The 16,476-nt window shown below is 39.3% G+C and overlaps 1 protein-coding gene across 1 annotated transcript; it reads right to left on the bottom strand.

Annotated features, from left to right (window-relative positions):
• Positions 1 to 267: 267 nt before the first annotated feature.
• Positions 268 to 16,110, bottom strand: TNMD (tenomodulin). The gene is made up of 7 exons (XM_025431819.3): positions 15,907 to 16,110; positions 15,611 to 15,742; positions 5,998 to 6,138; positions 5,688 to 5,789; positions 2,780 to 2,933; positions 945 to 1,111; positions 268 to 649 (listed from the first exon to the last, which is right to left on the bottom strand). The coding sequence occupies exons 1-7, from the start codon at positions 15,952 to 15,954 to the stop codon at positions 440 to 442; spliced, it is 954 nt and encodes a 317-aa protein (XP_025287604.1). The 5' UTR covers positions 15,955 to 16,110; the 3' UTR covers positions 268 to 439.
• Between the last annotated feature and the right edge of the window lie 366 nt (positions 16,111 to 16,476).

Raw genomic sequence — 16,476 nt, 5'->3', positions numbered from 1 at the left:
AATTAAACTTCGGGGTTATGCACAAAAGGACAAATTTTTATGCATCATTTATGGGGACATTTTATCATCAGCCCCTCATTTCCACTTTCTCAATACAGCATAGTAAACTATGGTATTTGAAAATCCTTATGCTTTGCCCTTTCTCACTCCCCAAACCTGATACAAGTTTCCATCATTGCTGTCCATGTTAGACAGATCTGCTCCATTTTAGTTGCAGGAAATATTCTTAGCAAACACTTACCCAGTGTGTTCAGCAGCAATCAGGCCTTTGATGATGATGTAGAAGTTTATTAGAACATGAAGAGAGGAATTACCTACAAGTAATTCTGGAGTACTGGCTACTAGGAACCAAATGCCTCATAGGCAGAAATTCATTGGATAGCATGCATTTATTATATGTTTGCTGCAGAAGTTTAAGCACTTGAGCTCAAACTTGCCCTTAGACCCTCCCCAGCATGCGGGCTACCCACCAGTTGCAAGGCATGATGACACGACAGATAACCCGCCCTCCTTGATAGCAGTATGGATACGGGTAGTAACCTAGTAAAGGTTCACAGACGCGGCGGCAGTAGCGGTTGCCTCGACGGCAGTAAATACAACAATAACCTCTCTCATCCAGCATGGGATCAAATTCTAGTCCATTTTCAGTCTGAAAGAAGAATAAACTGGGGTTGGAGGGGAAGGTTCACCAAGAAGAGGCCCACCAAGCAGGGAAGGACTATAAGACTACATGAGCTGGGGACTGGTGAGAAGTTAAATTCCTGTCTGATCAAGATTGATCAGAATTGATTACGAATGAGCCGCCTAGGGATTCCAAGTTTCTTAAATATTTTTTTGTTAAAACAACGACCCTTCTCCTTTTAATGACTTTGATCTAAGGGGTGGTGAGTTTTTTGAGGGCTCTTTGCTATCCCTCTAACAAGAGTAACATGAACGTAACTTACATAATCATTTATTGGAAGTTCTTCCTCACTTGCTTGTCTGGTGTGGCGGATCTTTTCCATCTTCACTTGGGGGACCACCCACTGCTCGTTTTGTTCAATACCTTTTTTTTCATTGGTAGGAAAGTGAAGATCTTCACCATCTTCCTCAAAGTCTTGTAACTCTGAAACTAAGGCAATAAACACAAAGTAGTGATTCACCCTGCTTTGCAAATGGTTTCTGAGAGAAGTGCTTGGAGTTATGGCATTGGGAATAGAGATTTTCATTGTGTCTTCTCACTGCCATCATTTAGGCAAGCACGAACCACTTTTCTGAACTCCTTCAGCTATAATTTTAAAGAGATTTCCCAAAACAAATCTGACTATTCCCATGTACACAGACCTATTCCCTGCTCATTTGGCATCACTTACTGCTTTGCCTTACTAGCATCCTAATTTTAAAAATGAGGACAGCAAGGTGGGTGGGGGGTAGGTGCCTGGGTGGCTCAGTCAGTTGGGTGTTAGACTCTTGGTTCCCGCTGGGATTATGATCACAGAATCTTGGGATCCAGCCCTGCTCCACACTGGGTGTGGAGTCTGCTTGGGATTCTCTCTCTTCTTTCCCTCTGCCCCTCCCTCAGTTCCTGCACGAGTACTCGCTCTCTTAATAAATAAATAAATAAATAAATAAATAAATAAATAAATAAATAAATTCTTTTTTTAAAAAAAATGAGGACAGTGGACTTAGGCATCTCTCCCAAAGATTTTACTTATGCTGGGGGCTCAGTAAATATTTTTTGGTTGCTGGATTTGATTTGGTGCCCTCTGTCTTCCTCCCTTTCTCCCCTCTCTTTCCTGTCTTAAATTCTTTTAAAAAAACTTTCTATTTATAAAAAATCTTACATTTACAGTAGAGTTGCAAAGATAGTACTGAGTTCCTATCTACCTTTAGGTAGTTTCCTCTAACAGTAGCATCTTACATAACCATGGTACAATTATGAAAAGTAAGAAATTGGTATTGATACAATACTATTAAGTAAACTACAGACTTTATTCAGATTTCATCATTATTTCCACTAATGTCTTTTAGAAAAAGAATACTGAAGCAGATGTTCTAGCATCCAATCCAGAATATCACAGTGCATTTAGTTACTTTTTTTTTAAGCTGCCAAAGAGTACCAGTAGATGCCTGCATTGGTTAGAGTGGCCTCTGTTGAGTAATAGAGTAATCTATTCTGTCCAGAATAAAAGAGGCCAAAGTCTGTGTTAGCTGGGCAAAATAAGGCATCCAGAGGCCTTTGCCTCTTCTATGAACTGACTGGAAGCTTAGAGCTGGACTCTTCAACTCTAGACCTTTAGTCTTCAATTACTTTCATAGTGATTCCTAAAACAGCCACAGAGAAATTTGTATTATAGTGACTGTTCTATCTTCCAGAGAGAATGCTGCCATTTGACACACAGAATCATTCTTGAGACAACAGAACATTGTTTTGGCTCTTCTCTCTTCTGTTCTTGGGTTTGGGTACGCAGTGGTTTGAGCAATACTTTGGTATCCTGACTGTAATAAATGTAGATGTGCAAAGAAAGATCAGTTTTTGCTATCGCTAGTCACATTAGGGTGGCATTACCTTTGCTGAGATATTTAAAAGCTTGTCAGCATTAATTTATCTGATTTATAACTTGGCTGTGAAAAATTTCTTCTTCCCTTGGCAGTCAGCATATACAGTTTGATCGAAGAAGATATAAGCTGATCATTTGTTTTCCTAGAAATGTAGTCTCTAAATGATGGGAATATTAACCTGTTACTAAATTTAGAAAGAGTAGAAGAAAGAGGAGGAGAAGAAAGAAGGAGGCCATACCTGCTATTAGAGTGGGATTGATCCAATACATGGTCACATTATCACAAATTTCCAGAATTTTGGAATTTTTCAGAAAGTCTCGATTTTCAATAGGCTTTTCTGCTGGGACCCAAATCACAGACTGTTCAAAAAAAGTTGTGGTGATTTCTTCATTCTGAGAGAAGTAAGTTCAGTGTAGGGATAGGCAGAGAAATTAATAAGATGAGTGAGACATTATGGGATACTGGAATACACTCTTTTGAGTCTGAATAACAATTCCAATCCCAGGGCTGCCAGTGAACTAGCTCAGTATGTGCATAGAGTAGGTGCCCTTGGGAGAGTTAATAACTGATCTGTCTCTTGGGTCTAACAGTAAGGCTGCTCACCATAACAGTTTTTTTCTGCTACCATTTCACTCACAGCTAGAAAGGCTATCCATCATTTTCTGGGCCTCCCACTGGGCCATGTATGTTTTAATTGAGCTTCTGGAACCATGAGTGATTTACATTTGTTTTTGCTTTTTAAATGGATGTTGTGCCTGCCACGTTTACAGCTAAGATTACAAGTAGGATTTGATCTCAAGCTGGAAAAACTCTTACAATCCAAGCTGGTGAGATTAATTAAATAGCAACTGAACCTTATATTTGGGTTTTACAAGATTTGCTTGTTAATGGTGGGTAGTTTTAGTAAAAGATATCTTAAAGTCAAGTCTCCAGCTTGTGACTTCACTGGCCTTACCGCTATTTTACTCCTTTCATTCTAGATGCTTAGAGTTTATCTCGAAGAGTTTTTTTCTTTAGATAGTCTTTCTTGTAGTATCAAGAACGGCCTTCTCTTTAGTTTCTTGTACTGTAAGTAGTTATCTTGTATACCTACTTCTTACTTATCTTTTGGGCCTTGACATTTCCCCCTTCTCTTAATAAGGCTTTTACTTTTCTTTTTTGTTTCTTTCTAGCTTTATGGGTTCTGTGTTTTTATTTGTTCTTTGAAATATGGTTTTGTATAATTTTCCCCTAGTCATTTAAAACTCTCAAATCTTAGCTTCCTTGCCCTTGAGTCTGTAAAGACCTTGGGATGCATTGGAAGGGACTGTAGAAAATGAGGTTGATATGCTGACTAGCTTTGTTAGCAAAATCAGGGCTATTTATATAACTGCTCTGCATGTTTAGCATGTGCAAACCATAGATACAGTGGTGAAAAGTACAGAATAAGAGGGGTTTTGTCATCCAGAACTGCAAACTTATTTCATAAAAAAATCTGTAGCCTGAATATATATATGTATATATACATATATGTATATATATGTATAATATATATACATATATAAAAGGATTTTCTTGAAGATAAAGTAATCTCACTATCACAAGATAAATACTTATGTTTTTTAAAAGATATGGCAAAATTAATTGAAGAATAAATTAGGGTCAAAATGAGATCTCACGGGCCTTTGCCTATATCTTTGTAAGAAAAATAAATCCTGTTGTTTTAGTTCAGAGTTTCATTGCTGGCTGGACCTATTCAAATGTTTACATTATTTTATGTAAAAAGCAGCATATAGTACCTTTTAATCCTATCGATTCTCCTTTCATCTTATCCTTGCCTCCTGCAGTAATTCCTAATACCCTAGAAGTTGTTCTGTTCCTCAGATGCATTGAATTTATGCTTATTTAAAAAAAATTTCCAAAGTTTTTCATTACCAGAGGCCTTGAGAGCACAGCATCATCTTTGGGAAAGCTGCTTCTTTTTCTTGGAAATTCTAGTAACAAGGGTCTGTAATTGGCCATAAGGAGACCAGTGTCATGTTTGGGGGAGCCAATGATAGCTCTGAGACTTGGGTAAAGGCAAGGATAAAGTCCTTCCTATTTCACCTCAACCCCCCGCCCCCCAATAAGAAAAGCAAAAGCAAAAGATAAATGGGTAGTTGAGAATTAAAGTGGAAAGTACTGTGTAGGAAAACAGTAAAAAGAATGGGAGAGACAGAAGAAAGAGGTCTTTACAGTATATAGAAAGGCCACTGTGCCATTGCCATAATTTCATTTTAGATTTGCCAGTTCAACACTAAAAACCAAACAAACCAAACAAATATTTGTTTCTTCCTGACTACAGTGGGAATATGCTGCCACAATCTAGCCTTAGCTAAGGTTCCCCTTATTGCTTCACTGATAGCAACATACTATAGTTACAGACAGAAGATCAGGGAAACATTAAGAGCCTCAAGGGCTTTGGTGATGGCTCTGTTTTAGGCCATAATCCTTCATCTCCCACTAGGCTTTTGGGGGCCATTTAGTAATTGCTGGTGCACCAGCAATTACTAAATAAGATAACTTAGGTTATCTTATCTTGGCCTGGCAGTTTGTTTTCAGAGAATTTGTATTACACTGTAATTCTCACTTCTCTGCTTTTGCCTTTCCAAGTGAGGCTAAATGCAGATTATTCCGTTAGATCCCAGCATACAATGGTCAGGTGAATGAACTGGAATCTTTAAAATAGGTGAATGCACAGTGTGATAAAAGTGGCAAGGATTTCGGGTGGCCTTGGGACTTTTGTTTTTAAGACTTTATCTTTAAGCAGGATTGTTTATGTTCCTCTGGCTTACCTCTCTTATTAGAAATCTTTGGTTTGAAAGCAAAGGTACGTAATGTTAATAGATACCCAGGTATAAAAGTATAGTGTTACATCTAACAGCATGAAATTTAGTTTTTTGAAAGTCCTGAGTGCAAGATCCCACTCTGCTCCTCACTTTGTGAAATTGGGCACATCACTTGGTTTTGAAGCTAGTTTCCTCATGGGAAAATGAGGATAATGATAGTGCCTACCTATAGTGTCCTTGTGAGACTCAAATAGAGTAAAGCATTTAGTACGTATCTGGCACATAATTAACACCCAATAAATTAAGAGTTTTCCTACCACTACTAATATTCTTACATACCTCATCTATTTCCTCCTCTGGTTCAGAAAATTCAGGAATCACTTTAATCTGAGTTTTGATGAAGCATTTTTGAAGACCTACAAAGTAGATGCCAGTGTAACCCTATAAACAGACAAAAAAAAAAAACCTTCCTGAAATAGCCAAAGTTAATGAGTTCCATGATCTGTTAAGGCCTCAGGATGGCAAAATTTGAATTCAAAGGAAAGCTTTGTTTTATAAATTAAGTGGAGGCTAAAGACTATTTATAACTTGACTCAATTGTTCTAATATTTTAAGTGGGAATCCTTGCAGAGTGGAATATCCAACTTACATTTTTAAAGTCATGTACTTCCAATGTTTCATCAGTGCCATTTCCACTTCTGAATATTTCAGTTCTGGTCACAGGATCAATTTCCATGTAAATCTTCTTCTTCTCTCCATTGCTGTAGAAAGTGTGCTCCATGTCATATGTCTGGAAGAACAGAGGAAACCAAGCTAAGATACTCGGTATGTCCCTTCATAAGACACTTTAATTGAATAATATCTGGGGCACCTTTTTCTGGAGCTTTTGTGGTGAGGTGCCATTTCAGCAGTTTACCATTGGGATTTCTCTGAGACTCAAGATTAAAGTGAGGTGCATTTTGGCACTGGAGCTGATATGGGGAATCCCTTCAGAGCCAGTGTTTTGTATTCAGCCTAAGTTGCTGAAGTAATCACTAAAATTCCAACAGTTTTCTTGGCAGCCTTGACAAAATAGCGAATGATATTTTTCAAACCAGCCTCTAAATTATTTTCCCCTTATGTTAAACAGAGGGATCACATAAAACTGATGCGGCTGCCTTAAGTTACCACTTCCCTTTCAAGTGCTCTGTGTTCACCCCTCTCTCCTCTTGAAATTCACTGGGGCTAAGAAAGAGATTTTAACACACTTAAAATGCTTAGGTATTGTTCTTTATATCCTTAGATAAGGAGGGCTTTAATATTGCCTCAATAATTTTGAGTCTGTCTTTTTTAGAATCTAAAGACCATTCTCCTTGGTCAATATTAGGTAACAGTCTTACCCTGACCTCAATTGCTTCCTCTCTCCCCTTTCAACTTCAGGAATCATTTATTGCCTTCCCTGACCTTCTCTTTTATGGGCTAATCAAACCCACTCAGTTTATTCCTGAGTTCTGTTTTCCAAACCTAATTCAGTTGGCTTCAAGTTCTCCTGTGTATAGAATTCAACAACTGTGTCAAGTGCCCTGCACTAAGTTATATGGTATCTTCCAAGAATAGTGCCTAGGCAGGGCTTCTTATCAGGTCATTCTTGAGTGGTTGCTGCAAAATTCTAGACTCTCTCTAGCCCTCTAAAAGTGACATTTTTTTCTTAGGACCAAGAGGACCAGTCTCATCAAGTGTCCCAGTTTAAGAGTAAGCCCATTACCTATAACTGATGACACATTTGTAGCTGGAGGCAAATAACAAACCTAAAGTAACTCACTATCTGTCACAAACCAAGCCCGACCTGATGGTGCCATGTGGAAATCTGTCTTATCCCTGTTGTTAGGATGCCTTATGCTATCAAGTTTTTTTTTTCTTTTTTTTTTTATAACATGGTCAGAGTGGACAACCCTGTCTTATTCCTTTTTTAAAAAAGATTTTATTTATTTATTCATGAGAGACAGAGAGAGAGAGAGAGAGAGAGAGAGAGAGGCAGAGACACAGTTAGAGGGAGAAATAGGCTCCATGCAGGGAACCTGACATGGGACCTGATCCCGGGACTCCAGGATCATGCTCTGTGCCAAAGGCAGGGTCTAAACCGCTGAGCCACCCAGAGATCCCCCTATCAAGTTTTTTCATATTCATTTTTCCTTAGGAAAAAAATTTGGTAAACTGAAATCCCCCTAAAACAAGTAATATAGAGAGCCAAGGTTGATTTCTAATCATATGGCTCCGGATGAAAGCTTTTAGAGCTGGTACTGGGCAGGATTGTTTTTAATGTCTGCTAATGTCTGCAACTGAATGTTAGTTTAACCTGGTCAAATTTTCCCCAGCTCAAGTAGAGAAACAAGTTGGAAGGGTTTGTAGAAACAATGTTACTTCCAATGTGGAAAGTCAATGTAGCTGCTGAATAGGAAAAGACAATGTCATTTACCTCTTTGTAGACACCTGCAGTGTCTTAGACAGGGTCAGTGCCTAAGTCAATTTGAGTGTACTCAATTATTAAGTATGTAACATAAGTTTTTCCCACCAATGACAAAATCTTATCTTCATAAAGAGACATTTTGAACATTGACAAGGTCTTTTAAGAGACCATACTTTAAAAGGGGAGGGAAAATGGTATTTACAACCTTCCAGCAACTACAGAGTTAACTCAGGAAGTCTCGCTTGGTTTGTGACAGCAAACAAATTCCTTTAAGCTTGTTATTTGCTTCTAGTTATAAATATGTCCTCAATTCCAGCTCTGCAGCCAGTTTGAGAAACTTCTACCTGTGGCAACAAATTGAACTCTCAGTTGGCCTGACCTAAGTAGAGGACAGAGGCATTTACTTCAAATCCGGTCTTGTCAGATCTAACAGGAAGGAATTTCTTTAGAAATACTATCCATTGTTGAGACAAATGTCAGCACTACCAGTCATTGGGGGTGGGGTGGGGTGTTTGTTTCACCAGTAGCACCACTGATGGATTATGGCATGGAAAAATAAGGTTAGAGACTAGGGGATGTTGGAATGCTGCCTACCTGTGCAAAAGAAAAAGTACAGGCTGTATTTTCAATCATTGGTAGAAGACTATGGAACCATACCGATGACATTTAGAATTTCAGTGTACTTCTGTGGAATGAGTTTTCCTGCACTGTTGGCAATGCACTTTACTTGGACACCTTGCTAGATGAAAACTATTGGAAACTGCCAAGCTCAGCAGATCTTGATTACTGTCAACATTCTTTCAAAGAGGTTTTCTGTTTTGTTTTGTTTGGGTTTTTGTTTTGTTAGGGGAGCAGGGGTCCATTCTGATTGTATTCACTAACCCAGGTTATTGGCTTATTTTTAGCAGTGATAGGCTACTCAATGGGGTGAGATCAGAATGACTTCACATATGTGTGAATTCTGGATGGGCGGTGGGGGTGGAAAGCTATATATTCACCCAGATGGAATTCTACTATCAAAGGTGTCCTTTAGGAACAGACTGTCCTTGTCTAGGAAGATGATGCCGGTGGCCCACTTTGGACTGTTTGGGGATGGGTTTGAGCAAATCCAGACATACTGTCTCGCCCAGGTCCCTGTGGAGTATATTGCCTGGATAATTGCTATGCAAGCTCCACTGGCCCATATGAAGACTGAGCTCATGCCTTTGGCCTCAGAAATACTTTTCTGTCTATTAAGCTCATTGGCTCAGGGGCTGAGGGTCTTTCTGGTGATGAAGGAATAAAAGGTTTAAACTGTCCTTTCTAGGAACAAACTAAAGAAGAGATAGGATAACTGGCCTGAGAGAGGTATGACTGGACTCTCAGTAGCTTATCTCACACTGTTCCTTAACTCAGCTTTACTTCAAGAAGGACAGAGCAAGGACAGGGTGTGAGAAGGAGTACACTTCTGTCAAATTGGCAAATAGGGAAAGTTAATCATTGGTGTTTCTAGGGAACCTTGTTCTTTTCATATCCTATTCACTTTGTATCCTCCTAGTCTTTCCCCTTCTTTTCACCTCTCTCTATCCCTCTGTCTACTGTCTAGACATGTAGGAATCTCATGGTGCTCCTTTATGTCCAAGAAGAAATCAATTTGACAAATGATTTCATACCAAGATGATAGTGATGGGTATTGGTCGCTTAAAAAAATGAGTGCAATAATTAACTCAAAGAATGAATTACTAATGATGGATTTTAAGCACAATGACATCAGGAATAAGAGATATTTTGGAGGCAAGGGCATTCTTCCTGCATCACTCAAATAGGTTCCTATTTAACCCACACATAGGGCTTGTCTTAACTAGGGACCAGAACACTGGAATGAGATAGGGAAACCTATGGAGTGGAATATGACTCAGAAGTGAATATATGGTTAAGTTGAGGCAGTGAGAGATGTAAGAAGACCACACTGAGAAAACATGGAATAAAACCAAAATCATTTCTCTTCCCTACCCAGAAATTCTTTCCTTAATCCAGTTGAATCCTCCATTCAGGTAGCAAATGAGCCTTAACATCCCGCTTTCACAATTTTCCCTGTTTTTTTTTTTTGCCTCAATTTGTGGCAATCTCTGAGATTTAAAAAGAAAGCTTTTTATAAAAAGTAATATTGCCTCAGACCTCAGTGTGATGGATCTATTTTGGGGACAAATACCTTTTAGCCATTCCTAAAAGGATTTTGAGGACATTTAGCTTAGGTTTGCTTCCTGAAGCCTGTGATTAACCTAGCTGCTCTTCTCTCCATCTTCATCCTTTACAGTTTATGAGGTACACTCTCCAAAGGTAAATACATGCTCAGAATAGCTGGCTGGCAGGTGTTAGTCTGGAAGGAAGGGAAGAGAATGCATTGTACCATTTTATTATCAACCTAGCCTGTGGGAATTAAAGGGCCTCTGGGTATTTCTTTACCAACACAGAGCAGACAGATTGTTTCTTATGCAAAGTTGGACTTCTGCATCTTCAATCACCAGTTCTCAGCCCTGAAAAAAATTGGCATAAGCAGCACAGACATTCTTTTTCAACAAGAAAAAAACATTTCTTTCATCAACAGACTCAAGCTGGCTGGGAAGTTTTCCCATACCCACTATCCCTGCCACCCCGTGTTCTTAAATGCAACGTTAAGAATAATAGAAAGAATCCTTAGACCAGGTTCTAGTCCTAGCCTCAACTCTGCCACTTAAAAGCTGTTTGACCTTGGGCAAGTCATCAAATTTCTCTGGAGGTTCAGTTCCCATATTTAACTCCCACTTCTTGCCAGGTCCAATATTGAATAGTTAACAAAATTAGTTCTGCTTCGATTTGGGCTGACACCTCTTAGGTTGATGATCAGACTGCTAGTACTTGTTGATCACCTGGGCTGCTTTCCCTACAGAGCCCCAATCCCACTCTCAGCCTCTAAAAGAGAGCTTTATTTTCCTTGCTGGTGACATGTAAGTTGCTCAGCAAATGCTGCCTTAGGAGAATGAAGGGACTGAATAAGAATGTGCCCACAGTAGCCAGAGTCCTGGTATACATAATTGGTGCTGCCTCTTGATAGGCCAGAGCAAGAGCTGGTCCAGTGAGAGTTGCTGTCTGTATAAGGGTGGACTTTGCTCCTGCAATGGTTTGGGAGGAAAATAAAATGAAGATAAATCTTTTTTAAAATGCTGATGTGGCAACATCTGGTGAAGCTCAGTCCCTCTGCTAAAGAGATTTCAGCTACAACTCTTTTTCCTTGAGGGTATGAATATTTCTCCAGATCCACATTTTACCCACCAAACTGCTGTGTAGGAAAGCCCAGGGAACTCAGGAAGGAGAGTTGTATCAATTATGTGCCTAGGGCAGCCCGGGTGGCTCAGCGATTTAGCGCCTCCTTCAACCCAGGGCCTGATCCTCGAGGCCTGGGATCAAGTCCCACGTCAGGCTTTCTGCGTGGAGCCTGCTTCTCCCTCTGCCTGTGTCTCTGCCTCTCTCTTTCTGTGTCTCTCATGAATAAATAAATAAAGTCTTTTAAAAAATTTCTTTAATAGTTGATTTGTTCCAATCAGGATTCAAATAAGGTTCATACATTTCATTTAAAAAAATTATGTGCCTAGAAGAGGAATAAAAGAAGAAAGTGGGTCTCTGACCAATGTTAGCATTAGAGAAATAGACACAAGAAAGCTATATCGAGATTTAGCAAGAAAGTATTTTTTCCAAGCAAAGAATTTTCAGTCCATAATGATTTGGGGCTTGCAATCCTGGGTGAGGCTATTTTAATGATTATTGAGTTGAATTGGTGGGGAGGGTAGAAGGATGCCCACCTATCCCTACCACTTCTCATCCTGGTAGTATATAGGAGCTATGAGGATGCCCCAGTAATTTGTTGATTGTTGTGTGGGCCCTAGGAATTATGGTTTCTAAAGAGCACTAAGGTCACCAGGCAGTTCCTGGATATGGCAGGAAGGACAGAATTTCATTTATTTAATTTATCATCCTTCTGCCTCATTCTTCAAAGGATTGGAGGGGATAGGTTACAAGGTCTGTGCTGCATCTATAAATTGTTGTTTTAATGGCCGGTATTTTTATGACTTATTTTCTCCATGTTGGATTAATTAGCTGGAGAGTCGGCTTTTGTTTCAAGTTAAATGTGTAATGAAGGGAGGTTTGAGGAAGAATGTTTCTCTAGGGAATTGGCTTCAAAAATCCCTGAGCAGGGCAGCCCGGGTGGCTCAGTGGTTTAGCGCTGCCTTCAGCTCAGGGCGTGATCCTGGAGTCCCCGAATCCAGTCCTGCGTCGGGCTCCCTGCATGGAGCCTGCTTCTCCCTCTGCCTCTGTCTCTGCCTCTCTCTCTCTGTGTGTCTCTCATTAATAAATAAATAAAATCTTTAAAAAAAAAATCCCTGAGCAGTCATTGCCTGGAGGTGGAGCCTCATTGTGATGCACTCTCAAAATCTCTGGAACCAAATAGGTCCCTTCTGCTGGATTGAGAAAACCGAATACAGAATTTGATGGTCTGGCTTTCATTCAGCTCAAGTGGTTCCTATATGTGGTTGTGGGTTAGGGGTCTGTAGCCTTTAAGGGATGGCAGCAGCTCTCTCAGAGTTAATTCCTCGTGTTTCTCTTCATTTTGATGGATTTCTCTTTTTGAATGTGTGTATGAGTGTGTATGCATGTGCATATGCATACATGCATGTGTCCTCATACCTGAGGTGAGGAGAGGGAATCTATCATGGCTTATTCCCACTTTGGGCTCAAGAATCTCCATCTTTTGTACACACCAAGGTGGGAGGTAATGGAAGGAGAGGAACGACTTACTGGCATGGAAATGTCAACACCAGATGTGAGATGTTATGTAAATACTGTTCACTATAAACTAATGTCCAACAAAAAACCAGAATGAAAAGGAGATATGATGAAGGCTAGAGGAACAAACACTAAAAGCTTGAAGGAAGCCCCAAGAGAGCAGACAAATCACTCCATCCATAAGCACAACCACATCAACAATTCTGTCCACCAAGGGCCCAATGGTCCCCACAGATCCCATAGGCTAATAAAGGAAAGTCCAGAAGAGCCTGGATTTTAATCTGCTGTTATTTGTTGCTAGGCCATACTCTTAAGGGAAGTCTTTAATTTGTGCAAGATGCCTGGATTCTTTTCCTTTGCAAATTTTCTTCCAAGACTAATCCGACTACTTTTCTCTTCCTAGGATTCATAAGTCAGCTCTGAGGCAGGCTTATTGACAGTCTTAGTCATTGGAAAAATAGATGGTCTCTTGGGATCTGTATGGAAATTGAAGGTAGTGGTAGACTGAGTGAAGCATTCACATCTCCACCTTGTTCCTTAGTTTGCAATGGACCCAGCCTGGTCTTGTGGTGAAGGCCAGGACTTAAATATCAAAGACAATAAATTACAACTCCCCATTGGAATGGAGAATAAATAACCTTTGTTCACGGTGGGAAAAGTTGACCTAGGAGACAGCTATTGTCTTTTACCAGATTGCTTCACAATAATTTTGTTCATTTCTCAGAATCCTTTCCTGAAAAGCACATCCCATGATGAATTACTTCATGGCAGACTTGATTCTTGGTCAACTTTATTTGGTAGCATACCCCACCTCTTCTATGCATACGCTGACAAGGTTTTACTTTTTGTTTGAGGAATCACAGGATTTTTCCTTCTAATGCATTAAAAAGAGAACTGAAGTGAGATGTAAAGATGATAAATATGGAAGCAGAGGGAATCATGGGCCCTGTTAAAGAGTTTGGCACCTTGCAAGATAAAAGCAAGGTCTTACTTAGTCATTTATAGTTATACCAAGGCAAATAACATAGGAAGTTTAGAAAAACACATAAACTCTTTCAAAATAGCATTTGCAGTACCAACAGCTACAATAAAACAAGAAAGGCCATCTGGCCCCATGTTTAGTTAGGCTTGTACAGGTGGTCAAAGGGCTAGCTATTTACCACACTCAGTTAAGTACATTATGGCCATGGAGAACAAAAGGGTTTATTGTCCTTTAACTCACCTATAATTGTCAAATGGATCTAATATTCAATTTGTGGGACAAAACATCACCTAGGGAATTAGCTAAGTGGTAACAGAATTGGACTGGAATGCATTTTGGCACTTTTATTCATTTGCTGTTTCCTTCTTGATCTCTATTTCTTTGCCCACTGTGATAGCTTGACTATAGGTGGCTTCTCTAGAAAGATATGTGAACAGAAAGTAGTTAAGAAACAGGGCACAATGCAAGGGATAAGGAGAGAGAGAGAGAGAGAGAGAGAGAGGGAGAGAGAGAGAGAGAGAAACGGCTATAGGCATTAGTTGATGCTTGAAATCCTTTCTGGAACAAGGTGTAAATAAATAGGAAAATAATCAAGATGGGCTGCTCTGCTTTTTCATTTTCCTTCCTATTTATTTTTTTTTAAGATTTTTATTTATTTGTTCATGAGAGACACAGAGAGAGAGGCAGAGACATAGGCAGAGAGAGAAGCAGGCTCCCTGCAGGGAGCCTGACACAGGACTCAATCCCAGGACCCCGGGATCACGCTCTGGGCCAAAGGCAGGCGATGAACCCGCTAAGCCACCCCTCAGGAATCTCTCTCCTTCCTATTTAAACTTGCTAAGATAGCCTCTGGGACTAAATGAAAGTGGATATAGCAATAGAAGTGAAGAATCCAAGGGTAACTATGTCTTATTTCTGTTTTCTTTTGGACACTTGTCCAGTTAATTTTCTATTTTCTCTCCCCTGCCTCTCCTTTTTCATCAATCCATATTCTTTCCTCTCTGCTCCTATCACTCCTTTGGCTCCCAGTAGTCCATGCCAACCCATTTTCTTCTTGTCTCTCATTCTTCCTCCTGGATATATGCCTTTCTCTTCCTACATCTGTTATCAAATAGAAATGAGCATCTCATGGTAACCAATTAATAGCAAAAGTAACAACAACCTACATGCAGAGAAAAAAAAATGTGGCAAAGACAGAAAACCATCTGCACACCTTGTAGCTTGCATATTTATTACTTCTCTCTTAAATAGAAATTGTGAGCATGAAGGAACTATGATTTTCTTTGGGTCACATCTAAACTTGCCCGTTGTGTGTGAGTCTGGAGTAATAATAATATTAAGGTACACTAATATCAACTACAGTGGCCAGCCAGGTATACCAAATGAATGAATGATATTAGAAGCTTTCTGAGATACCTGTGATTAATGACTTGGTGTCCTTTGTTTCAACCTTGTGGTATTATAATCTCAGTGGGTCAGTGACGATTGTGGCTGGTGAGGAGCTGAAAAGCTCTAGTGTTTTTAAGTCATAAAAACATGTGAAGTCAGATATAAAAATTGCTTCTTCTGAAAAGAAGTTTGCTGCCTGACCTCAGAGCAGATGCATTAAGTCAGAAACATAATCCCTGAAAATCCTTTGCTACCATTTCTGGTGATTTCTTCTTATGTGGTGGAATAATTACTTTTCCATCAGTTTCTGCCCAAATAATTGAAAGAAAGATGAAAAGTATTTTTTCTTACAGTAAAAATTTTGCTTCTAGGAGGAGTCTTAACTTCTTAAAGCCAATCATTATAAAAGAGTGGGTAATTCGACTCCTATCATTACTAACTAAAATACAGAAAATATATTTTTCCCTTACCAAAATAATTAGGCAAATAAAAGAAAGCAAAATATTGATTCAGTTTTTCATACTACCAGAAAATATATGCAAAAGGGACTTAATGATTTTCATTTTCAGAGTAATATACATGTAAAGCACTAAATTCAATCAAACTGAAAACAGAAGCATTAGATAATAAAGTGCATTTACTTACTTTTTTGGGTGTCTCCGGCCAGAAGTGCTTGCCCCCCCAAAACAGGACAATTAGAGTTAGAGCCAGGATACCAAACACCAATCCACAAATCTTAAGTGATTTACATATCTTCTTGGATTTAAAAGCTTCTGCCTAAGCAAAGAACAGAGAGAATAAAACAATACACAATAGCTCTTAAAATAGCAAGCCATAATTCAAAATCACCTTTGATTTCACTTTCTAATGTTCACATTGCAATACAATAAATCCATGAAACCATGCTTATGCTCAAAAGGGAAAAATATGAATCAACTTACATTTAGAATGTGACAGTCCTCACAGTTCTCTGGAGGATTCTTTGCCATGCTCTCTCAGCACACAGTACTCTTTTCCTACTTTGAGAGGACTGAGAGACCACTGCTGAGGTGGAGTTGCAAGTGAGTCAGCTAACAGATGCCAGAGGAGAAGCTGAATTTATATGGCTCAAATATGTCATTCCAGAGCCTGAGGGAGCCCAGGGGGCTCCTGTGCTGCGATTTGTTACATAGATATACCCATATATGTATATAACTTCTGTACAAAGAATTCCATCCAGAATGGCAAAGACAGAAGGTTATAATGAAAACTATTGTCCTGGGGGTTGGTTTGGAAGGGGACCAAGCCTAGGACACATTGAAATGATTTTTCACCATGAACTTAAAATATCAGTGGCAACACATGCTGCACACTCCAGAAATAAGCAAACAAAACAAAAAAGGAATGAAGTCCTGATTTCAATCCCATTTATTTTAACAAATATTTTTTGCAGGAATATTAAATGTCAGGCACTGAACTTGGTGTCAGAGATTCAGAAATGAGTAAGGTACTGTCTCCTCTATTATGATAAA

The sequence above is a fragment of the Canis lupus genome, chromosome X (genome assembly GCF_003254725.2).
Source record: "Canis lupus dingo isolate Sandy chromosome X, ASM325472v2, whole genome shotgun sequence".
Lineage (NCBI taxonomy): Eukaryota > Metazoa > Chordata > Mammalia > Carnivora > Canidae > Canis > Canis lupus.
This window is presented reverse-complemented; position numbering and strand designations above follow the sequence as displayed.